At 45.4% G+C, this 24,246-nt stretch overlaps 1 protein-coding gene across 3 annotated transcripts in view; it reads left to right on the top strand.

The window, feature by feature from the left end:
• The window catches only part of LOC109896707 (neuroepithelial cell-transforming gene 1 protein), a 34,827-nt gene extending 16,308 nt beyond the window's left edge, over window positions 1–18,519 (top strand). For 2 of the 3 annotated variants that reach the window (XM_020491019.2, XM_031831710.1), the window contains 8 exons: window positions 2,239–2,301; window positions 13,011–13,295; window positions 14,397–14,459; window positions 14,682–14,855; window positions 15,052–15,309; window positions 15,419–15,589; window positions 15,965–16,151; window positions 16,262–18,519. In XM_020491019.2, coding sequence (XP_020346608.2) covers window positions 2,239–2,301; window positions 13,011–13,295; window positions 14,397–14,459; window positions 14,682–14,855; window positions 15,052–15,309; window positions 15,419–15,589; window positions 15,965–16,151; window positions 16,262–16,701 — 1,641 coding nt within the window. In that variant the 3' untranslated portion in view covers window positions 16,702–18,519. Of the gene's footprint in view, window positions 1–2,238; window positions 2,302–9,606; window positions 9,844–13,010; window positions 13,296–14,396; window positions 14,460–14,681; window positions 14,856–15,051; window positions 15,310–15,418; window positions 15,590–15,964; window positions 16,152–16,261 lie in introns of those variants that run through there. The other variant, XM_020491020.2, reaches the window with a different exon arrangement.
• The last annotated feature ends 5,727 nt before the right edge of the window (window positions 18,520–24,246 follow it).

The raw sequence follows: 24,246 nt of genomic DNA, 5'->3' as shown, positions 1-24,246 counted from the left end.
TTCTCTCACTGTCAAGCAGAACATGCTTAACAAATATCACCTAGTTCTTTACAGCTAATCCCACGTGACATTAATGCCCATTCTTTTCTCAGGCCTACGCTGGGTTTGTTTAAAAGTTCAGTTTAGCCTAGCCCGTGACGTCATGGTAATGTAAAACTGTGTCATTTGCATGGGCGACAGCAGTCAACACAGACTCAACTAACTGGCCTCAAACAAGCCCCGTTGCCTGGGGGAGGCTCTGAAGAGAAGACCCCTCTAGCCCAGACTTCCATTGCATCGGCATTAGGTTTTAGGTTGGGGCGGCAGGCAGCCTAATGGTTAGAGCGTTTGACTAGTAACCGAAAGGTTGCAAGATCGAATCCCTGAGGTGACAAGGTAAAAAAATCTGTCTTTCTGCCCCTGAACAAGGTAGTTAACCCACTGTTCCTAGGCCGTCATTGAAAATAAGAATTTGTTCTTAACTGACTTGCCTAGTTTTTTTAAAATGAGCTGAGGAACTTCTACATTATGCCTCTAGTCCAGTGTAAACTTTCCATCTAACCTGGCCCACCCTTTTGATGATTTAATCAAAAAACTGACCCAAAACCCATCGTTATTTTAAAAGCTAGCCTAGCACTATGCAGTTAAGCCCTCTGATGATAATAAGAAAACATTAAAAGGAGTTTTCTCTGATCAATCACTTGAATTCCTTTCGAATGGGGATCAGCTTAATGATTAGTCGTTCAGTCACCAGCTGATTAGACACTAGTCTAATTGGCTAATGAGCCTTTTTTTTATAGCTAGTTGATGAATGGCTACACTGTAGCCTTTTGATCAGATTTCCAGTTTCAGCCTCTCCTTTTACCGTCAGCTCTACTATAAACAAGAGTTGAATTGATTGATCCATTATCCCACTTCCCTCATTAGCTTCAGGAAAGGTTCTAACTGCCTCAATTAGACTACCTTTTTAAAAAACTGACTGTGTGGAAACTACTGTATTCAACAGCTGTAGCACTCAATGAGAATCCCTTGATTAGGAGCTGTAGTGTTGCACAACTCTGTCTTCGCCAAAGCACTATTCACTCCCCTTAGTGGGCTAGCTAATCATCTAGCCTCGTTCTCTCATCTGGGGCATTGCATATGTAGGCCCCTTGTGTCCCCTTGTAATTTGCGAACCATGCAAATTCACATTTTCTCACCTCGTGTGATCAGATATTGCACAAGGTGTTCTCTTTATATTACACAATGTATTATCTTTTCTGTAGGAAAGCTAACAGGTTTGAGGAAGAAATGGCCATTTACCCCCTTCAAAACCAACTATTCATAACAACTACCTCAACATACAGTCCTACCCTGTCCGGTCTGTCACCCTGCACACACCGGTGGTCACTTCTTGGCTTCCTAAATGCCCTGTGATGGCCCTCTACTCCCTCCGTGGTTAATGTGCCCTAATGACAGCGCCCTAAGAGCCCCGGCAGTCAGGCGACGCCAGCGCTCCTCCAGCCTTTACAACCCTAGTCTCATACACACAAACTCTGGGCTAGACCTCATCTCACCTGCCAGCTGGTCTTCTCCCCAGGTGTTCAAGTGCTCTTGTGCTTCATTAACCCTTTCCTGTTCCCAATGGAACCTCCAGGGGTGAACATTGTCCCTGGGTCAACAGGGCTTAGCAATGGGGCAGTTCTTCTCTTCACTGGGGCTATTGTCAAACCAATGAGACCAGGATGGGACAGGGTAATGGGGAAATGGGGTGGTTGTCTATTCTTGTTGAACTATTTCTGACATCCAGAGAGCAGCTGGAGTCCAGACGAGATGTAGTCGTTTTGTGTGAATTGGAGAGACTTGGGCTCCTGAGTGGCGCAGCAGTCTAAGGCACTGCATCTCAGTGCAAGAGGCATCACTACAGTCCCTGGTTCGAATCCAGGCTGTATCACATCCGGCTGTGATTGGGAGTCCCACTCATGAGTGTCTGTGTGTAGCTATTTGGGTATCTGCCTAAGAGTGTCTGTGTGTAGCTATTTGGGTATCTGCCTAAGAGTGTCTGTGTGTAGCTATTTGGGTATCTGCCTAAGAGTGTCTGTGTGTAGCTATTTGGGTATCTGCCTAAGAGTGTCTGTGTGTAGCTATTTGGGTATCTGCCTAAGAGTGTCTGTGTGTAGCTATTTGGGTATCTGCCTAAGAGTGTCTGTGGTAAGTTTATCTGTCTAAATTTGATTAGAATAATAATAATCTAATAATCTAATTTCCATCTGTCCCCAGAAGCGGAAGATCAGAGAGAAGGATGACTCTGATGCAGTCAGCCTGTGCAGCTTTGACTTCAAGGTAAAACACACAATGAACCGTCCCATAACACTGAACCCTATATTGAGTTCACAATATAGATACCCTGAACCCGCATTACTGATCCTAGATCAGTTTGTCAAGGTGACGCACACAGTTCTGTAAACTGTTGTTGTCTCCAAGAGTTGTTGACATTCATGAATATACGGGAAATTGCAATCTAGACGTAGAATGTCATTGCAATGGATCATTTGGTGCCAACATGGAGGACAGTTTCCTGACCTCTGTATATCTTTGGCTGAGGTCTGAAGAAGCTAGGTCTATAGGCTATCCAAAGTCTAGCCCCATCCTGTTTGTGATACTTGAGCATATCACTGAAAACCATCCAGATAAGGACCGTGTTTGTGTTTCTGACACACCCTAGGCCTGTCACCAGTATTCCAACGTGGGATGATTTTCTTAATAATGATGTTTCCACAGAGGTTTCATTATGCGAAGGAAAAACACACTTGTTTAGGCGAGGTGCTGGCTAGCAGAGTAGAACACTTGGTAAAGAAAAGGAGAGCCGCCCAAGGAGAGCCACAATTATTGAATAACCAATGTTTGGACAGACAAAGTAATCAGACGATTAATCGTACCCTGTTCAATTTCTCGGTGCGGTTTCAAAATGTGGTTGTGCATCAGCAGTTGCTCTTATGTCAGTCACTGATAGTCAGTCAATTAGCTCATGTCCGCTAATATTTTTTGAGACTGCTAAATTAGATTAGCTGTCAGCTATCTGAACTGAACATGTCCCATGTTTCATGAGCTGAAATAAAAGATCCCAGAAATGTTCCATACGTACAAAGTGCATTTCTTTCAAATTTTACACTCAAATATGTTTACATCCCTGTTAGTGAACATTTCTCCTTTGAAAAGATAATCCAGCCACCTGGCAGGTGTGGCATATCAAGAAGCTGATTAAACAGCATGATGTTACACAGGTGCACCTTGTGCTGGGGACAAATGTGCAGTGTTGTGTCACAACACAATGCCAAAGATGGCTCAAGTTTTGAGGGAGCATGTAATTGGCATGCTGACTGCAGGAATGTCCACCAGAGCTGTTGCCAGAGAATTGAATGTACCATAAGCCGACTCCAATGTCATTTTAGAGAATTTGGCTGTAAGTCCAACCGGCCTCACAACCGCAGACCACATATTTGGCGTTGTGTGTGGGTGAGTGGTTTGCTGATGTCAACGTTGTGAACAGAGTGCCCCATGGTGCAGATTATGCCATGCCTTGTCTCTGTTGCTTCATTCATTCTATGATCCTTGCCTGAGGTTCCAACACTTTCGTGGTTGAACTGATTTCGGTTGTGCTGATTTCAGTCTCCTCGTGGTATTATGACGGGATGGACTATGGTGGAATGGAAGTGTGGATACAGACGTAATCCTGTCTGTCATTCAATGGTATAAAAGTCTTATTTTTCCACTGTGTTATTGGTGAGTTGTTAGACTGTCAGAATGACCACTTCGCAATCAGAGTTATTGTAACACAAGATACATCCATGCTTCAGTACAGGACAGCCATGCTGTGTACTGAGATCTAGCAGCCAGATTCACTTGGAAGTTGGACCTCCATCTATGTCCCGAGGACGTCGGGAGATGCCTTAAAACCTTGCTAGGGCATTTTGGATGGAGATGGTGGATGGGCGTAAGCCACAAGCCGGGTGTTGAATCCCAGTGCTAGACAGTCGTTTTACATTTGTTTGTTTTAACCCTATCCCAAACCTTAACCTTGTTAGTTCTAGATCTGTCATTCTCATTGAAATCAGGTTTAAGACGTAGTGTTTTATGTGCTCTATTTCTATGCTTCCCATTCTTGAGTTTCATTTTTGTGTCTTTTACTTTCGGCTTTGTACACCAGCGTCAAACAGCTGAAAATACAATATTTTCGGGTTATTAAAAATATATTTCACAGCGGTTTAAATGGTACAATGATTCTCTACACTTAACTGTTGAGTTGTTTTTTTTGTTGTTTTAACCCTATTGCTAACTCTTAACTTAACCCTTCAGAATGAGAGACCACAGCAGTGCAACCCCAGATGCAGCTGCTCCAGTAGGAGAAACCCAGGGTGTCTAAAACACTTAGACTTTTTACGTTCGGCGCAACTTCTACATGTTACATTTGGAGAAACATTTGCCGTGCAGTGATTTTTAAAGTAAAGGTTGAAGGCTCTTGTAGTGTATGACTGAGGTCAAATCACTCACTGATTCACACTAAACACGATCAAAACAACATTATGCTACACTGGGGAAGAACGGACTAATTACAATGAATTTGCCAAGTGATATTTCATAGAAGTCCTAGTTTGGCAAGGATGAAGAGAGGAATGGGGCGGCAGGGTAGCCTAGTGGTTAGAGCTTTGGACTAGTAACCGGAAGGTTGCAAGTTCAAACCCCCGAGCTGACAAGGTACAAATCGGTCGTTCTGCCCCTGAACAGGCAGTTAACTCACTGTTCCTAGGCCGTCATTGAAAATAAGAATTTGTTCTTAACTGACTTGCCTAGTTAAATAAAGGTAAAATTAAAAAATAAAAATAAAAAATGACTCACTGAACCACTCCTCTGTCATCAAAAGTATGTGTTTACTAGAAATGTGGCCTGTCATATAGGTTTGGGACAAATTGAACAGGGTACTATTATTAATCTGATTAGAAAAATCTGCCGTTGTGTTCTTGAGCAAGGCACTTAACCCTAACTGCTGCAGTAAATCGCTCTGGATAAGAGAGTCTGCTAAATGACAAAAAATGTCAAATGAACTCATTCGGCTGCTAGGTGAACAGTCTACTGCATACAAGATCACATCATGATTCTAAAATAACTGAGTATGATAGTGTATTATAGATTTACTGTAAGACAAAAAAACACCACCTCATTTCTTATGAGATTTCAGGATGATTGTGTGACTTGTTGCCTTTTTCTCTCATGTGGCCAGACCTTAACAACGTGCTCCAATGGGCTAAATATGTGCTTTGACTGACACTAAACACAGGCATGCTACAGTTTGCTAACCCATCTGCTGGAAAATCTGCCCGCTGTCCATAATTCTAAACCACACTGTAGGCTACTTCAGGACAACGCTGGATAAGTCCAGAAGAGCTAAATGTTTCTCCTCATTGAGACTGATTGAGATCCAATAGTTGGCCGTTTCACCCCCCCCCGAACGTGATTCGGCTCTTCAGCTCTGGGGAAAAGGATCTATGCAGGGACGGGGCGGTTACCTATAGATTCGCAGTCTCGGCCTATTCTCAAACCTGTTGCACCAGATCTGCTCCCATCCCCTGCATATGTCCCCAAATCCAGCTTCAACCCCTGCTGTCTGGCTCTTTAGCCCAGGTGGAGGGGGTTGAGGCAGGTAAACAATCTATGAACAATAGGCTGCATCTATTGTTCTATAATTCTCTGCCCCCCCTCCTCCTCACCCCTCCAGGTTTGACCTGCCAACTGCACGCTCGCCCAGAGAACCGAAATGTTGCCACAATAAAAACCGCTCGGGGGGGTTGAGTAGCTGACTAGAAGGTGTTTGCTGTAAATGCTGCACACTTGTATTGTGTATTGCCTGTCCTGGCTGGAATCAGGGTTCCTTGAAAAACCTGAAGCCACAAGTTGTAACTTTCCAAGCTTCTTTGACTGCCCCTTTTTTTCGTGTGTGTGTGCTCTCTATGAATGTGCCATTGATCAGTGTCATGACAAACCTGTGGTTCTCGGTTACCTCCACACTGTTTGGTAGCAACCAGAGATGCCTGGGTTGTGTGCACTGAGTAAAACTCACTTAAGTAAACTATTGAGTAGCAGGGGATGTTTTTCTGGTGTGAAGTCTATCGCTTGTATTGTGTTTAATGGCTGCTCTGTGATGGTTTTAGTGGGGCATTGCTGGATAAGAAGCCCTGTCCTCATCGCCCCTCCAATAGCTGCTGAAGAGACAGACTACTTTAGTTGTTACAGGTTGGTTGGCGGTAAGGCAGAGGAATGAGGGACAGAGAGAGGAATGAAGACCACAGGAAATTGGGAAACAGGTAGAGGTGGGGAAGAATGGAGAGAACAAAGGAGGAAAATTCCAAATCGTAAGAAATGGGGCAATACAGGAGTTGGTGTATCAGAAACGAAACTGTTTTTGTTTGTTTCTCTTTCTCTTGGCCCACTCAATCTGGCAGTGCCTGGGCTTGATATGATCACACTAAAGCCGTGATTCACGATAGTATATGAACACCCGTAGGCCTATTCTCTGCCTGCCTGCTCAAATAAGGACTCACAGACCACATGTATATAGGGAGGAATAATTCACTAATATCAGATTCATTCCATCTATTGTACCTAAACTCCTGCACTAAACTCCCACCACCAGGGGGCAATGGTTCCACCACTTGTTGAGTGAATTAGTCCCCTTGGAAAGTGTTGGCTGGTATGCTTTCCCCAGAACTCTAATTTAACACTAGCCTTTTCCTGTACTGCTGATGTGGAGGGCATGTTCAGTTCAGTCTGAACTGTAAGCCCCAGGGTACTGTTTGTTCCTGGCAGGGAGGTACCACAGAAGAATAGAGGCTAACGCTATGGCAGGGGTGACTCACTCCTGCCTGCCTCTCTGTGTGTGTGTGTGTGTGGGGGGATGATAGTAAAGTGTGTGTGTGTGTGTGTGTGTGTGAGAGGGTAGTATTAAGTAAGTGTGTGTGAATACACATTTGTTTGTCAGACCTTTTTATTAGAGCTGACTGGGTGTTTGGGCCCGGCGGGTTGAGCGATTTTTGTGTTTGTTGCGTTCACGGCCCACCCACGGGTGATGGCCCAGACAGAGGGGTGGCTCAGCCTCCGGTATCCCCACACGGAGTGACAAACGCTGAAATGCACCGCGTTGTCTTCCCTGTGTCTGGATGATTGCATGAAAAAAAAGACTATTTTCCTGTATACACAGACATTCGCATACAATCAATCATGACTTTCTGCACTGAAAATGTACACTGGGGCAGTGGTGTGTTTTATAGTCCATCTCCTCCAGATTGTCTGTATCCTGGTTAATTTTCCAGCAAACAGACATTTAGTTAATGTTATTATTCAGTCTTATCTGAATAATCATTCACACCATCCTCCCTTCTGGCAAACTGCTTTCCCTTTTTCACAAGTAATCCAGTCATCACCCAAATCAACATGTAGTGAGATTTTCCCCCGTGGGCTGTTATTTAGCATTTGATTCCTTGCCCGGAGGTGTGAAACCTAGCCACTAGTTGGGTTAGTTTGTGGAGTGGACTCTGCTTGTGGAGTGATGTATGCCAGACTGTCAGAGACCACTTGGTCGGTATAACATGATTGGTTTTACCTGAGAGTGAACAGTCCTGATGAACACATTCCCAACCATGGTGCCAGTCCTCATGTAGTTTAGCAACAATAACCCATCTGGGCTCTCTCACTTCTGTTACCAAACACACTCACACTTTCTCACTCTCACACATGCTTAGTTGCATATGTCCTGTTTTCACACCTCAGTATTGGTACAGGAGGGTGAATTTGAGCCTTCACATTGGTTTAATTTGTTTGCCACACACACACACACACACACACACAGACTGGCTAAATAACTAGCAAGGTTTTACATCCCTTCCACCACATAGCACCTCAGCACATTATCCAGTCCATCACACAGTCAACACCTTGGGTTCTGCAGTCCATTTGCGTAGCAGTTATATGGCTATGTAGCAATGTGTCGGGTTTAATGGCTTGCCACAGGTGTTTTCACGTCTCTAATCACGTTTCAGTTCACTTTTATTCAAATGGATCATGAATGTGTCTGGCAGGAAAAGGGAAGCAAGCTTGTCTTTTACTTTAAAACTCTGTTTCAGAATGACCTGAGTTTAGTTTCTCACTTCTTTCTACTGTTAAACTGGGTGCAGATGTAATTGCCCCCTTTTAAAGGGATACTTTAGGATTTTGTCAAAGAAGCCCTTTATCTACTTCCCCGGAGTCTGATGAACTTGTGGATACCATTTGTATGTCTCTGTGTGCAGTTTGAAGGAAGTTGATTAGCGCAATGACTGGAAGTCTGTAGTATCTACTAGCATTCTGGGTAATAACGAACTAAACACCCTTCATTTAAATCCACCCCACCCCCACACACTACACTTCTCCCCTCAATACACAGGGTCTAGTGCAGACCGTGTGTGTGTGATATAATAAGGAGGTGAATGAATGCGACCCTCTTATTGATATTCTAATTGATCTTCCACATCCCCTGCTGATCAGGGCCTGGTAACAGCTCTCTGTCGTTAGCTAAAGCAGACGACAAACACTGGTGCACTTTACACCTTTCACACCAGAAAGCCAGGGGACAAAGAAGTGCTCCATATTTCCTCACTCAATGAGATGTGATATTTATTACATGATGGTTCACTGTAGCTATAGGTTCCGTTTGAACTAGATTCTATAGGTGGAAATGTACAACTGCTGTTTTCAAGAAAGTGACTTAATTATCTGAAGTAGAAATTCAGAAGGCATTTCTCTATTTTGTTTTGGGTTTAAAACACATGAAGCAAGTTTTCTCTTAGTTAGGGCTGCTCAATTAATCTAATTTGAAATCGAAATTGTAGTATTGTAAGATGCTGCATTTGTATTTTTTTTATGCCTTGAATTTAACATTCAAATGTAGTTAGTCTCCAGGGAAACTCTGACCAACACTTTGGGTTCCTTCCCTTTCACAACAACGTCTACTGTACCTGGCTTTTTCATTCGTTGTCGTGCCAAACAACACCAACCATAGAATTGGAATACTCATTTTATTTCTATGATTCTTACTGTTTTGATTTAAATTGGAAGTAAAATCGCAATCATAATATTGGGTTCAAAAATTGCAATTAGATTATTTGCCCATATTTTTGGACTGTAACTTGTTCTCTGATGCGATAGCCACAGATCTCTCATCAGATCTGTGAGTGAATCAGCAGCTGTCCCGATGCTATCTCCACTGAACACTGTACCTTAGCAGGGTGTGTGTGTGTTTAGTCTCTGGCAGATGACTGCCTTGTTCAAACCTGAACTTTTAGAGATCATTGTTCTGTTATACTGTATGCACATGATGCATAACTTTTCCATTCACTTTAACAACAAACCTCACTATATGGAATTCTCCGTGTGTGTGTGTGTGTGTGTGCTTTTTGTTGGTGATTCACACACACAAACGGGCTTCTTCGCCTGTATAGCCCTTCAAGAAGAGTCTGATTCCTCCAACAGTAACCCCTCTAAATGGTGGGAGGGGTTCGGATAGCTTGCTCCTCCCTTTACCAAGGAGTATTTAAACTGCCCCCTCCCTAACTCCACCTCAGACCAAAGTTTAGAATGAGAGAGCGGTAGAGTGAATTTGTTCTACTCCAAAGATATTTTGAAGAATTAAAAACTCTTTCATATGGAATAATGAAGACTAACTGGATATAGCAGAAACCTTGTTGGATTTTTTTACTCAACGCTATGGTGGCTTACGATGAACTGGGTAGCTTGGTGCCTATCAAACGGACTCTACAAGCTATAGACTGTCAGAACCGAGCCAACAAAGACTCAGAGGTGAGATACTAGATCAATCACTGCTTCTCCCAGTATGTTCTTCCTGCTGGCTTTGTCATTTGGTATCAGTTGGATAGGAACTTGTTCTCTGCTGCAATAGCCACTGATCTCTTATCAGATCTGAGTGAATCAGCACCTTGTTCCTGTTCTTTCTGCTATCAAATCAAACAATTTGTCCCATGCTTCGTAAACAACAGCTTCGTCACAAGCGTATTTGTCACGTACTTTGTATCTCACCTGAACACTGCACCTTAGTAAGGTGTGTGGTGTGTTTAGTCTCTGTTCCATGATACTGTCAGAGGTCATAGAACTATCCATCCCTTTAGCTTTGCTTGCTTTTGTGTGAATCTATCTGCCCAGACAGGTAATGTATCCTATCCCTGGGGGTTGAGTAGTACCTCATCAGCACTGTAACAGCAGGGGACAAATAGCCATACAGAGATCAGCACCATGTTTGCGACTTCTCACCAAATTCTTCATACCAATAACATTCTAACTTGGAATGTGTGTGTGGTTTGAAGTTGGAACTTAATGCCAACATTATTGCACATTTTTAGTTTGCCAGTTGGTATTCCCCCCTCCTTTTCTCAGAGCCCTGGGGCAGTGAGTGCAGTGGCTCAGCAGGCTGGGAGCATTCCTCACACAATTAAAGAGAGGGGGGGTAGAACCCAGGTGTGCCTCTTCTTCTCTGACTCACACAGAGCCACTGGTCAGCAGCAGCCTTTCTTACTCACTTCTCTAGTCTCCTTCCTTCCCCCATTCAAGGTTTTTGTGGTTAGATTTCAGAAGGGGTGTCAGGGGGAAGCCAGCGGCTGCATTGTCGGTAAATCAGAAAGGAGAAGTTGAGTTCTTCAATGAAGTGAGTAGTCTCATTTCTCAACAGATGTTCATGATTGTGACACCCATTTTTAAACCTAAGTCACTCCACAGTTACTCTTTGATGAGCTCTTTGGTTGGAATCCAGGGTAAACAGTGGTGTTCCACTCCCTCAGAGCCCTGCTATCAGCTATGCTGTAATCAGTGAGCGAGCTGCAGGAGCAGGGAGGGACAGCCAAGCCAGCAGGGATTAACATGTGGGGTTACATCAAAGGGAGGCCAGGGGCACAGGAAGGTGCTTTTGGGGGGGGGATACAAAGTGGATACATTTAGTTGATGAGCCCTTGGCTCTCTGGTTGGAGATAACGAGGTAGAAGGAGAATTGTGTGGGGGGTTATTAAAATATCACCGGAGGCCAATTTAGGGCATTAGGGATGATTTGAGTGAGTACCCATGGTCCCTCGATCTGTGTTGTGGTGGGGGGATTGTTCCAAAGACTGTACAGAACGATACAGTCCAGCAGCACAAACCCCGGATATATCTGGCTTCCTGAAGGGAGCGAGACTGAACAGTATTCCAGGGAGTTCCCTGTAGTCAAACTGCCTGGACCAGGACTAGTTTCTATCAGTCTACATGTTGTCTCTCCAGCTGATAGTAACACTGGGTGGGCGTACAAAGAACAGCACTAGTGGCCTTTGTTATTCCAGGGCCGGTCCCCAAATGACAGGAAAGGCACAATGGGCAACACACGTTTCCAAAGTTTACATTGGAAGACTCCATGATTTCCAAAGCAAATTCACCCTCTCTCTGTTTCCATTGTCCAATGGGGTTTACAGCAGAACTAGTTGGTCACAGTGTGGCCGTTATGGTCCTCTCTCCACTTAGTAATGAGGCCAATTAAAATAAAGTCTAAAGAGGTTTAAAGCAGGCCTGCGTTTTAGGATTGGGATTCCTTTCTGACCGCACCATTTCTGGACCACCGTCAGAGCGGTTCGAATGTGGTCAGCGTTGGTCCTCTCGGTTTATTGGCTCTGTGGTTTAGATAAGTTCCTGGACTGTCTGGCGGTCCTGGTCAAAGACCCCGACCACATTTGGACCATGACCCTAGCTGGCCGCAGCCACTGTGGCTTTCACGCCAGACTCTGGGGTGGATCTGTTCTGCAGCTGTGGTCTGCTTCTGGGGCCAGGAGGAGCCTGAATGGCTCTCTGTTTCGCTGAGCCAAGGCAAAACCCCATTCATCCTGAGTCAGGAGAAGGCTCAGAGAGTTTAAGAGCTTGGGGGTACCAATAGACATGCAGCATAGATTTCATAAGACTGATTGTTTTATTCACAAAACATGTCTAATTGCATGATATTTATGGTTGTTTTTGAAGGGGTCTCTCTGTCTATGAATTCATTACATCAGATCTGCTAGTGTGATGTTTGTTGCTGTTGGCAGCAGGCCAGTGCATTAGCAGGGGAGTGTTGCGCTCTCCCTGCCTCAGGGCTCAGTACAGGGGGTTGAAGTGCGATTACCTGGCACAGGTGTGGTGCTTCTCTCACGCGACGAGGGCTCCAGGGCCTGTTCCGACTCGCACCCACAACCTCCCCCCTGAGACTCTTAAAAAAGACTGAGGCTTCCAGTATTCTGGTGCCTGTTTTAAGACGAGGCCTGTTAGTTCCTCTCTCTCCCTGGTGGTCTTCCGTCCAGAGTCACACATCAGTTTTACTGTAGCTGTCCAAACACAGTACCGTCCTGTCCCATACCTCCCTGAACTCTGGGAGACGGGAGTTAAACGATGAGGCCTTTTGTCTTCCCATGTTTGAGTGACTGAACAGTCCCAGTCTCACGGCCCGTTTGCTGTAGTCAGGCCATAATGCTGAGTAGTTGTGTTGTGTGTGACAGAGTAAGTGTGTGTAGTGTGAGTGTGTTGGACAGCTGAGAGCAGGGGTGCATTCCTGGCATGCCTCCAGGCCCCTTCTCTGGTCGGCGCTGCAGTCTGAAAGAGGGTCTTTGTGCTCCCCCAGCCTGCCCTGGGCTCCTCAGTCCTCACATGATGGAGGCAACAGCTGCTGGGGCTGCTGCTTCTTCCTGCCCGCTGTCTCTATGGCCTGACCCGAGCGCCAAACCCCTCCTCCCTAGTAACAGTTTCCTGACCAAGTCCTTTGTGGCGGTAGTGTCATCAATAGGGATTCATGGCTGGCATGAGGGCCATGTGATAACAGTCATGGGGAAGCTTCTAGCTGTTTCCTGGTGAGGCTTCTGCTAAAAGAGTTGGAATTCAGATGGGTGGGTTTATGGTAAATGATAAAGGAAGTTGAGGATTTTAAGCCTAATCTGTGTTTTCCCCCCTCTCTCTCTTCTCTCCAGGAACCCAGCAACAAGCGTGTCCGTCCTCTCAGCAGGGTGAGCTCGCTGGCTAACCTCATCTCCCCCGTGAGGAATGGGGCCGTCCGGCGCTTCGGCCAGACCATCCAGTCCATGTCCTTCCGGGGCGATGGCAGTGGTGGCAAGACGCCGGGCGTGCCCCAGAAGCCATGCAGTAAGGCGGCGGCGCCCACGCCGCCCAAGAGACGCAACAGCACGCTGTGGTCAGAGACCTTAGACGTCCACCAGAAGGGCACCTTCTCCACCAAGGAGATCAAGAGACAGGAGGTGAGAGTCAACACCGTCACCATAGACTTCTCAAATCTCTCTTCACACAAATCCCAATAGAGAAAGAATGGGAACTCGGCTGCAACAATAGATGGTTTGATTAGCTTAGAACAGTGTGAGGTGAGAGACTGAACCACATACCTGATGTCTAGTTCTGCTGGCCCTGCTAAAGCGCTCCAGATGACTGAGTGCGCTCCAGGTCACATAGCCAGACGCCACGGTATTCAACCTAGCCTGGGACAGAGTTATTAAAGCCAGAGGGCTGGGTGCTTTTCCTGTTCCCCCCCCCCCCCCCCCCCCCTCTTTCACTCTGTTTTTCTCTTTTGATTCTCATACAAGAGTTCAGACTTTTGTTTGTTTTGAAAGTCCCCTCGGTATTTGTGCTGCGTGAGCTAAGTGGGGTTAGAAGCGGTCAGGGCCCAGTCTGTCACCAGTTTGTTCCAGAGCTGGTGTCTGACGTCACTAATGTACCCCTGGCCTGGCAGACCTCTCAACCAACTGTCAGAATAATCTCAAACCATAAACAACACAGAGAGACAGAGTAATTGAGAGAGAAGGGACTCAAGAATTTGGCAACTCATTTGGCATTGATTTGTCCTCTTACTTTAATATGTACTCAGTAATGTGGTGTCCTCTTTAGTTTGATACAGTTTAATATGTACTCAGTAATGTGGTGTCCTCTTTAGTTTGATACAGTTTAATATGTACTCAGTAATGTGGTGTCCTCTTTAGTTTGATACAGTTTAATATGTACTCAGTAATGTGGTGTCCTCTTTAGTTTGATACAGTTTAATATGTACTCAGTAATGTGGTGTCCTCTTTAGTTTGATACAGTTTAATATGTACTCAGTAATGTGGTGTCCTCTTTAGTTTGATACAGTTTAATATGTACTCAGTAATGTGGTGTCCTCTTTAGTTTGATACAGTTTAATATGTACTCAGTAATGTGGTGTCCTCTTTAGTTTGATACAGTTTAATATGTACTCAGTAATGTGGTGTCCTCTTTAGTTTGATACAGTTTAATATGTACTGTGTTTTAATTTGACGTGACATCCTTTTCCATAGTGTTTTAAATATGTCTTTCATCTCCTTCCCCCTCAGGCCATATTTGAGTTGACTCGCGGAGAACAGGACCTGATTGAGGACCTCCAGCTCGCACGCAAGGTTCGTACTTTATTTCAATCCCTCAGAAGTACATACCAGGCAAACAGATTAAATATGACTAGTTGGCAGCTCTCCTCTACCCATTTAGCTATAAAAAGCAAGGATTCCATTTCTATCTCACTGAAACCTTTCCTCCAGAGCTATACTTAGCCTCCCCCTCTCTTTCTAAACAAACCGTTAGCCGTTGAATGACCGCTTGGCTCTATTTTCTCTCTCCTCCAGGCGTACCACGACCCCATGCTGAAGCTGAGTATCATGTCGGAGGAGGAGCTGAGCCATATCTTCGGGGACCTGGATGCCTACATCCCCCTCCACGAGGACCTGCTGGCCCAGCTGGCCACAGCCACCGGCCCCGACGGCACCGTGGGACAGATAGGACAAATTGTCGTCAGCTGGGTACGTACCAGGGCCTGTGCCCACTCAACTTTGCCCTCTCTCTATCTTCCTCTACCTGTATAAGTGTTTATCTAGCAGGAACCAACGTGTTGAAGATGTCATAAAGATGCCTCTTTATGACATGACGTATCTGTATGTTTATCTAGCAGTGAATGGCCAACGTGCTAACGGTACGGTACATCTCTCTCCCCTCCAGTTGCCAGGGCTGAATGCATACCGAGACTACTGCAGTAACCAGGTGGCGGCCAAGGCCCTGTTGGACCAGAAGAAACAGGACCGGAGGGTGCAGGACTTCCTGCAGCGCTGCCTGGAGTCTCCCTTCAGCAGGAAGCTGGACCTGTGGAGCTTCCTTGACATCCCCCGCTCCCGCCTGTTCAAATACCCCCTCCTGCTCAAAGAGATCCTCAAACACACGGCGCCCGAGCACCCTGACACGCCCCACCTGGAGCTAGCGGTGAGTGGAGACGCCCACAAACACTTATGAATACAGCGTTCTGAAACATCAAATATGTCATTGTATCCTATCCGTTTGTGACTATAACAGTGTGCGTGTGTGTCTCCAGATCACCATCATCCAGGATGTGTTGTCTGACATCAACATGAAGAAGGGTGAGTCAGAGAGCCAGTACTACATAGACAAGCTGGAGTATCTGGACGACAGGCAAAGAGACCCGCGCATCGACCAGTGCAAGAGTCTGTTGTGTCACGGCGAGCTACGCAACAAGAGCGGAACAGTGAGTTTAGAACACACACGCATACACACACATTATAATGCTAAAATATGCACACTCGCACTGCAATCCACCTATAGCAATGACTCTTCCCTGGCTCCTTCTAACCCTCACGTGCACAAACTTGAGCTCTGCACCCCCAAATAAGGCAGTCGGGGCCAAAACTTGGACCTTTTTCCATTAAAAATGAACCTGAATAACACATGAATTACATAATCACATGAGAATCTCTACCAATGATAAGTCCTCAGGAAAATAATAATAATCTGTTGGCAGATGAGAATGTGAGAAACTACGCCTGAAATTAAACAAAATGTTGGCAATGATCTGATTTTAATCTTTTTTTTATCTTCTTTGCTTTGTCCTCCCTCCCTCCAGAAGCTGCATGTGTTCCTGTTCACAGAGCTGTTGGTGATGACCCGGCCTGTGACGCGGAACGAGCACCACTGTTTCCAGGTGTACCGGCAGCCAATCCCGGTGCAGGACCTGGTGCTGGAGGACCTGCAGGATGGAGACGTCAAAATGGGTGGCTCCTTCAGAGGAGCATTCAGTAACTCAGACAAAGGTGAGTCCCTGACCCCCTCACCTATGACCTTCCATGTCTATCTAGAGGTTAAAGCCTGTAACTGAAAGTGATGGTTAATCTAACGTCTTGTTCTCTGTTCATCTCCTCAGCCAAGAACATCTTCCGTGTGCGTTTCCATGACCCGTCTCAGGGCCAGTCCCACACGCTGCAGGTCAACGACGTCTTCCACAAGCAGCAGTGGCTCAACTGCCTGCGCAGCGCCATCTCCGTCCACCACCCCGCCGACGTCACCACGTCCGCTTCCTCCCCGGCAGCCGACGCCCACTCTAAGCGGCGCTCCTCCAAAATCTCCTCCATCATCCACACGGAGGAGGCCGACGAGAACTGCCCTTTGACGCCCGTAGGTGCAACGTCCGCCTCCAGTTCGCTATGCGGGGACGAGACCCCCAGTCCCACCTCATCGTCTCCCTCCTCCCGCTCCTCATCCTCCTCTTCCTCACCACTATCCTCCCCGTCGCCCAAACACAAAACCAAAAAGGACAAGCGCTCCCTCAGTGCTTTAGGGAAGAGGAAGGAGACCATGGTGTAATTAGAGGGGAGAAAACGGACTCCTTGGCGAGCGGACAATATGTTTGTACATAAGGAGGGGGGAGCAGAGTGGGGGGGGGGGGGGGGGGGGGCTGGGTGTTCCCTCCCCGTGGGACTTTTTATTTATGTGTCTGTGTGTTTTATTATTACAACAGTATTTTGTGTTACTGTCCCCATTGGCAGCTATTTACTTTACTCTTCCATCCCTACACTGTTTGGTTTTGTCCACAAAGGGGCTAAGTGCATACCATTCAGTATTCTGGAGAGGCCTGCTTGTCTTTCAGTAATTAGAGAGAAGTTGTGCATATTGTCCTGTTTACTGTTAGAATGTTTGTTTTTTTACTCCCTTTTTTTTCAATCTGAACTTACTTGTAGCTCTGTTTATGGCGCAGTGGTTAAGGGCGCTGTACTGCAGCGCCAGCTGTGCCATCAGAGACTCTGGGTTCGCGCCCAGGCTCTGTCATAACAGGCCGCGACCGGGAGGTCCGTGGGGCGACGCACAATTGGCCTTGCGTCGTCCGGGTTAGGAAGGGCTTGGCCGGTAGGGATGTCCTTGTCTCATCGCGCACCAGCGACTCCTGTGACAGGCCGGGCGCAGTGCGCGCTAACCAAGGTTGCCAGGTGCACGGTGTATCCTCCGACACATTGGTGCGGCTGGCTTCCAAGTTGGATGCGCGCTGTGTTAAGAAGCAGTGCGGCTAGTTGGGTTGTGTATCGGAGGACGCATGACTTTCAACCTTCGTCTCTCCCGAGCCCGTACGGGAGTTGTAGCGATGAGACAAGATAGTAGCTACTAAAAACAATTTGATACCACAAAATTGGGGAGAAAAAGGGGTAAAAAATTTTTTTTAAACAGCACTGTTTCTAGCTTTTAGCTGAAGTTATTTAACACCTTTTGGGGATGTGAGGTGGATAGAAGGGAAGAGTTCCCACAATAGATGAGATGTATACGAAACTGAAAACTAAACAATTTGATAAGTCTGATTCGAAGGTGTACTGGAGGACGGGTCTTATTTTTGTACATTCCTAATAACAGATATTTTTTTATGTTCTGGACACCTTTTTGCATCTACTGCAGTTGATGGCATTCATTTTAATCAAATTGCATTTTAATGGGGAAAAAAACATATCAAATGAGATTTTGTTTTACTACAATGTAAAAACAATTTAAACTGAGCCATGTTGGTTTAAAAAGCTGACTCTTCCGAATGAAAATCTATCACTCAATGTAGCAATCTTGCATGGAGCTTTAGTTTTTGACACGGCCACTACCCAGCCACGGTAGTGGCAGGAGCATGTACATATTTGTCTGATGGGTTGGGATCTACTGAGGAGATGACTTATAGCTGAAAGAAACCACAAAGATGAGTTGAGAAAAGAAAAAGAGTATGTTAGAAGAAGATTTAAGAGATGTGGGGGAAAAAAAGATGGAAATGTTGAACGTGTTTGAACTGAGAAGTTGGGGTTTTTGTTTTCAAGGTGTGTGTAGCCACTAGCCACGCAATGATGGAGCTCCGAGTGAGTTGGGATGTGGTGCCTTGTCCAAAATGGAGGTTAGAGGCACTGGTCAAAAAGCCAGTGAGAAAAATTTAAAGAAAGACTATGTATGTTTGAGGGTGAAAACAGATGAAGGTGTTGTGAAAGTGTTTTGTAGAAGGAAAATGAGTGTAGAGGGTTTGACTGTTTGAAAAGGGGATGGTTAAGAACTGTACTGAAAAGTGAAGAGCTAGTAAATGGCTGTGATATGATTGCCATGGCCTGTATGTATGTGATGTAAAAGCATCACAAAAATCTATAATAAAGATCTGTGTAAGAGTTCTATCTGACTTCCTGAGTTACTATCTTTTCTATTTTCTTCCAAAAAATGGACTGAATAACTGTACGTGTCATACATAAACACAATCGTCATCGGCTTTCGGTTGCTGTCTTGGCAACTGTTTTTGAGTTCTCTGAATTGTTTAGATAGTTAATGGCGTGACGACAATGATTACACCATTATGGCATCTCTTAGTCTTGGTTTTAACAGACAAATGACTTAACTTTCCATGGAGCTGTGATGACCCCACTAAACAATGCAGAGCTCATAATTTGGAAATCTTTTCTAAACATTCACCCACATTTCCTCACATGGGCAACTACAAGCAAAAATGTTTCACTTTCAGAGTTACGATGAATTCCTCTTCCCAAACAAACCAGCCCTTGTCCCTCTTTATCTTAGAACAATACAATGTGTTTTTTACGTTAGCCTTATTCTAAAATGGGTTGAATTGTTTTTTTCCCCTCATCAATCTACGCACAATACCCCATAATGATAAAGCAAAAACAGGTTTTAGAAATGTTTGCAAATTTATTTTTAAACATTTTCAAAACTTAGCACATTTACATAAGTAATTCAGACCCTTTACTCAGTACTTTGTTGAAGCACCTTTGGCAGCGATTACAGTCTTGAGTCTTCTAGGGTATAATGCTACAAGCTTGGCACAACCTGTATTTTGGGAGTTTATACCCATTCTCTGCAGATTCTCTCAAGCTCTTCAGGTTGGATGGGGAGTGTCGCTGCATAGCTATTTTCAGGTCTCTCCAGAGATGTTTGATCGGGTTAAAGTCCGGGCTCTGGTTGGGAAACTCGAGGACATTCAAAATCTTGTCCTCCTGCGTTGTCTTGGCTGTGTGCTTATTGTCGTTATCCTGAGCGCTTTGGAGCAGGTTTCCATCAAGGATCTCTCTCTACTTTGCTCTCTTAATCTTTCCCTCAATCCTGACTACTCCCAGTCCCTGCCGCTGAAGAACATCCCAACAGCATGATGCTGCCACCACCATGCTTCACCGTAGGGATGGTGCCAGGTTTCCTCCAGACGTGATGCTTGGCATTCAGGCCAAAGAGTTCAATCTTGGTGTCATCAGACCAGATAATCTTGTTTCTCATAACCTGAGAGTCTTTTAGGTGAAAACTTGAAGCGGGCTGTCATGTGCCTTTTACTAAGGTGTGTCTTCTGTCTGGCCATTCTACCATAAAGGCCTGATTGGTGGAGTGCTGTAGAGATGGTTGTCCTTCTGGAAGGTTCTCCCATCTCCACAGAGGAACTCTGGAGCTCTGTCAAGTGACCATCGGGTTCTTGGTCACCTCCCTGACCAAGGCCCTTCTCCTCCAATTGCTCAGTTTCGCCGGGCGGCCGGCTCTAGGAATCAAGTCAAATTGATTAATATAGCCCTTTGTACATCAGCTGATATCTCAATGTGCTGTACAGAAACCCAGCCTAAAACCCCAAACAGTAAGCAATGCAGGTGTAGAAGCACGGTGGCTAGGAAAAACTCCCTAGAAAGGCCAAAACCTAGGAAGAAACCTAGAGAGGAACCAGGCTATGTGGGGTGGCCAGTCCTCTTCTGGCTGTGTCGGGTGGAGATTATAACGAACATGGCCAAGATGTTCAAATGTTCATAAATGACCGGCATGGTCAAATAATAATAATCAAAGGCAGAACAGTTGAAACTGGAGAAGCAGCACGGCCAGTTGGACTGGGGACAGCAAGGAGTCATCATGTCAGGTAGTCCTGAGGCATGGTGCTAGGGCTCAGGTCCTCAGAGAGAGAGAAAGAAAGAGAGAATTAGAGAGAGCATACTTAAATTCACACAGGACACCGGATAGGACAGGAGAAGTACTCCAGATATAACAAACTGACCCTAGCCCCCCGACACATAAACTACTGCAGCATAAATATTGGAGGTTGAGACAGGAGGGGTCAGGAGAAGAGCCTTGGTGGTTCCAAACTTCATCCATTTAAGAATAACTGAGGCCACTGTGTTCTTGGGGACCTTCAACGCTGCAGACATTTTTTGGTACCCTTCCCCAGATCTGTGGCTCGACACTATCCTGTCTCAGAGCTCTACAGACAATTCCTTTGACCTCGTGGCTTAGTTTTTGCTCTGACATGCACGGTCAACTGTGGGACCTTATATAGACAGGTGTGTGCTTTTCCAAATCATGTCCAATCAATTGAATTTACCACAGGTGAACTCCAAGTTGTAGAAACATCTCAAGGATGATCAATGGAAACAGGATGCACCTGAGCTCAATTTCAAGTCTCATAGCAAAGGGTGTGAATACTTATGCAAATAAGGTATTTCTGTTTTTAATTTTCTAATTTTCTAAAAACTTAGGTCCTTCTCCGGGCTTTTGTCTAGCCCGGCTGATTTGTAGGGGTCCAGATTTTGCAGCTCTTTCAGAACATCAGCTTAATGGATTTGGGAGAAGGCGAAATGGGGAAGGCTTGGGCGAGTTGCTGTTGGGGGTGCAGTGCTGTTGTCCAGGGTAGGAGTAGCCAGGTGGAAAGCATGGCCAGCCGTAGAAAAATGCTTATTGAAATTCTCAATTATGGTGGATTTATCAGTGGTGACAGTGTTTCCTATCTTCAGTGCAGTGGGCAGCTGGGAGGAGGTGTTCTTATTCTCCATGGACTTTACAGTGTCCCAGAACTTTTTTGAGTTAGTGTTGCAGGAAGCAAATTTCTGCTTGAAAAAGCTAGCCTTGGCTTTTCTAACTGCCTGTGTATAATGGTTTCTAGCTTCCCTGAACAGCTGCATATCACGGGGGCTGTTCGATGCTAATGCAGAACGCCATAGGATGTTTTTGTGTTGGTTAAGGGCAGTCAGGTCTGGGGAGAACCAAGGGCTATATCTGTTCCTGGTTCTAAATTTCTTGAATGGGGCATGTTTATTTAAGATGGTTAGGAAGGCATTTAAAAAAAATATCCAGGCATCCGGGATGAGATCAATATCCTTCCAGGATACCCCGGCCAGGTCGATTAAGAAAGGCCTGCTCGCAGAAGTGTTTCAGGGAGCGTTTTACAGTGATGAGTGGAGGTCGTTTGACCGCTGACCCATTACGGATGCAGGCAATGAGGCAGTGATCGCTGAGATCTTGGTTGAAGACAGCAGAGGTGTATTTAGAGGGGAAGTTGGTTAGGATGATATCTATGAGGGTGCCCGTGTTTAAGGCTTTGGGGAGGTACCTGGTAGGTTCATTGATAATTTGTGTGAGATTGAGGGCATCAAGTTTAGATTGTAGGATGGCTGGGGTGTTAAGCATGTTCCAGTTTAGGTCGCCTAGCAGCACGAACTCTGAAGATAGATGGGGGGCAATCAGTTCACATATGGTGTCCAGAGCACAGCTGGGGGCAGAGGGTGGTCTATAGCAGGCGGCAACGGTGAGAGACTTGTTTTTAGAGAGGTGGATTTTTAAAAGTAGAAGTTCAAATTGTTTGGGTACAGACCTGGATAGTAGGACAGAACTCTGCAGGCTATCTTTGCAGTAGATTGCAACACCGCCCCCTTTGGCAGTTCTATCTTGTCTGAAAATGTTGTAGTTTGGAATTAAAATGTCTGAATTTTTGGTGGTCTTCCTAAGCCAGGATTCAGACACAGCTAGAACATCCGGGTTGGCAGAGTGTGCTAAAGCAGTGAATAGAACAAACTTAGGGAGGAGGCTTCTAATGTTAACATGCATGAAACCAAGGCTATTACGGTTACAGAAGTCGTCAAAAGAGAGCGCCTGGGGAATAGGAGTGGAGCTAGGCACTGCAGGGCCTGGATTCACCTCTACATCGCCAGAGGAACATAGGAGGAGTAGAATAAGGGTACGGCTAAAAGCTATGAGAATTGGTCGTCTAGAACGTCTGGAACATAGAGTAAAAGGAGGTTTCTGGGGGCGATAAAATAGCATCAAGGTATAATGTACAGACAAATGTATGGTAGGATGTGAATACAGTGGAGGTAAACCTAGGTATTGAGTGATGAAGAGAGAGATATTGTCTCTAGAAACATCGTTGAAACCAGGAGATGTCATTGCATGTGTGGGTGGTGGAACTAATAGGTTGGATAAGGTATAGTGAGCAGGACTAGAGGCTCTACAGTGAAATAAGCCAATAAAACTAACCAGAACAGCAATGGACAAGACATATTGACATTAAGGAGAGGCATGCTTAGTCGAGTGATCAAAAGGGTCCGGTGAGTGGAGAGGTTGGTTGGTGATTTAGACAGCTAGCCAGGGCATCGGTAGCAAGCTAGCATAGGATGGAGGTCTGTTGTTAGCCACCTCTTGCGTTCCGTCAGTAGATTAGTGGGGTTCCGTGTGGTAGAGGGGATTAATCCAAATCACACAACAACAAAAATAAAAACAATAGATATAGTTATAGAGGCCCAAGAAGAAAACATAATGATAATAATAAATAAAAAAATAAATTGTCCGATTGTCTATTCAGATAGCAGCCGGTAAGACAGCTAACGGTTAGGAGGCCGCAGATGGGCGTTCAGGTAACGTCGCGACGGAGGAGCCAGCCGAATAACTCCTTCGGGTAGATAACGTCGGCAGTCCAGTTGTGAAGGCCCGGTGGGGCTCCGCGAAGGCAGTAAAACGGGTCCGGATAGGTGACTGCAGCCCAGGTGTGATTGATGGAACTCAGGAGTGATTGACGGAGCTTGCTAGCTCCGGAATAATTGATGTTTGCTCCGGAATCGACGAAGGCCGATAGTCACACGGATAGCAGCTAGCTAGCTGTGAGATCCGGGTATGAATGTCCAGAGAGCAGTCGAAATCCAGGGACATGGAGAGAAAAATTGGTCCGGTATGTTCCGTTCCGAGCCGCGCTGCGCCGTACAGAACTGGCGATAGATTTTCGAGCTAAAGGATAGCTGATGACCACAAACCGTGGTTAGCTGAATACTAACGATTTGCCAGTAAAGGAGCTAACTAGCTTCTGAACTAGCTTCTGGATTAGCTTCTGGCTAGTTTCAGGCTAGCTTCTTGGAGTTTCTGGCTAGCTTCTTGGAGGATTACAGATCTGAGGTAAATAATACTTTTTTATAAATATACATTGGTGAGGCGGGTTGCAGGAGAGTGTTTTGAAGATGAGTTGATGGAAAATAAAAATAAAATGTATGTGAAAAAGTTGTAAATATATATATATACAGGACACGACAAGACGAGGACAAAAGACGTCTGAACTACTATGCCACCTTGGAATATGGGCAATAAGACATGGCAGAGTCAAATAGGAATCCTTTGTTTACACATTTAGATATCAATCAAGTGCTTTTTATGAAAGAGGAGATATACACTGAGTATACTCAATTTTAGGAACACCTGCTTTCCATGACATAGACTGAACAGATTTAATCCAGGTGATAGCTATGATCCCTTATTCGTGTTACTTTTCAAATCCACTTCAATTAGTGATGACGAACGGGAGGAGATCGGTTAAAGAAGGATTTTTAAGCATTGAGACAATGTGTCAAGAACTGCAAAGCTGCTGGGTTTTTCACGCTAAACAGTTTCCCGTTTGTATCAAGAATGATCCACCACCTAAAGGACATCCAGCCAACTTGACACAACTGTGGGAAGCATTGGAGTCAAAATGGGCCAGCAACACTCTGTGGAACGCTTTCGAGACCTTGTAGAATCCATGACCCAACGAATTGAGGCTGTTCTGAGAGCAAAAGACGGAGGTACAACTCAATGTTAGGAAGGTGTTCCTAATGTTTGGTATAGTCA

This window comes from Oncorhynchus kisutch, linkage group LG9 (assembly GCF_002021735.2).
Source record: "Oncorhynchus kisutch isolate 150728-3 linkage group LG9, Okis_V2, whole genome shotgun sequence".
NCBI classification, from domain to species: Eukaryota; Metazoa; Chordata; class Actinopteri; order Salmoniformes; family Salmonidae; genus Oncorhynchus; species Oncorhynchus kisutch.
Note: the sequence above shows the minus strand (reverse complement) of the source record. Positions and strands in the feature narration are given on the sequence as shown.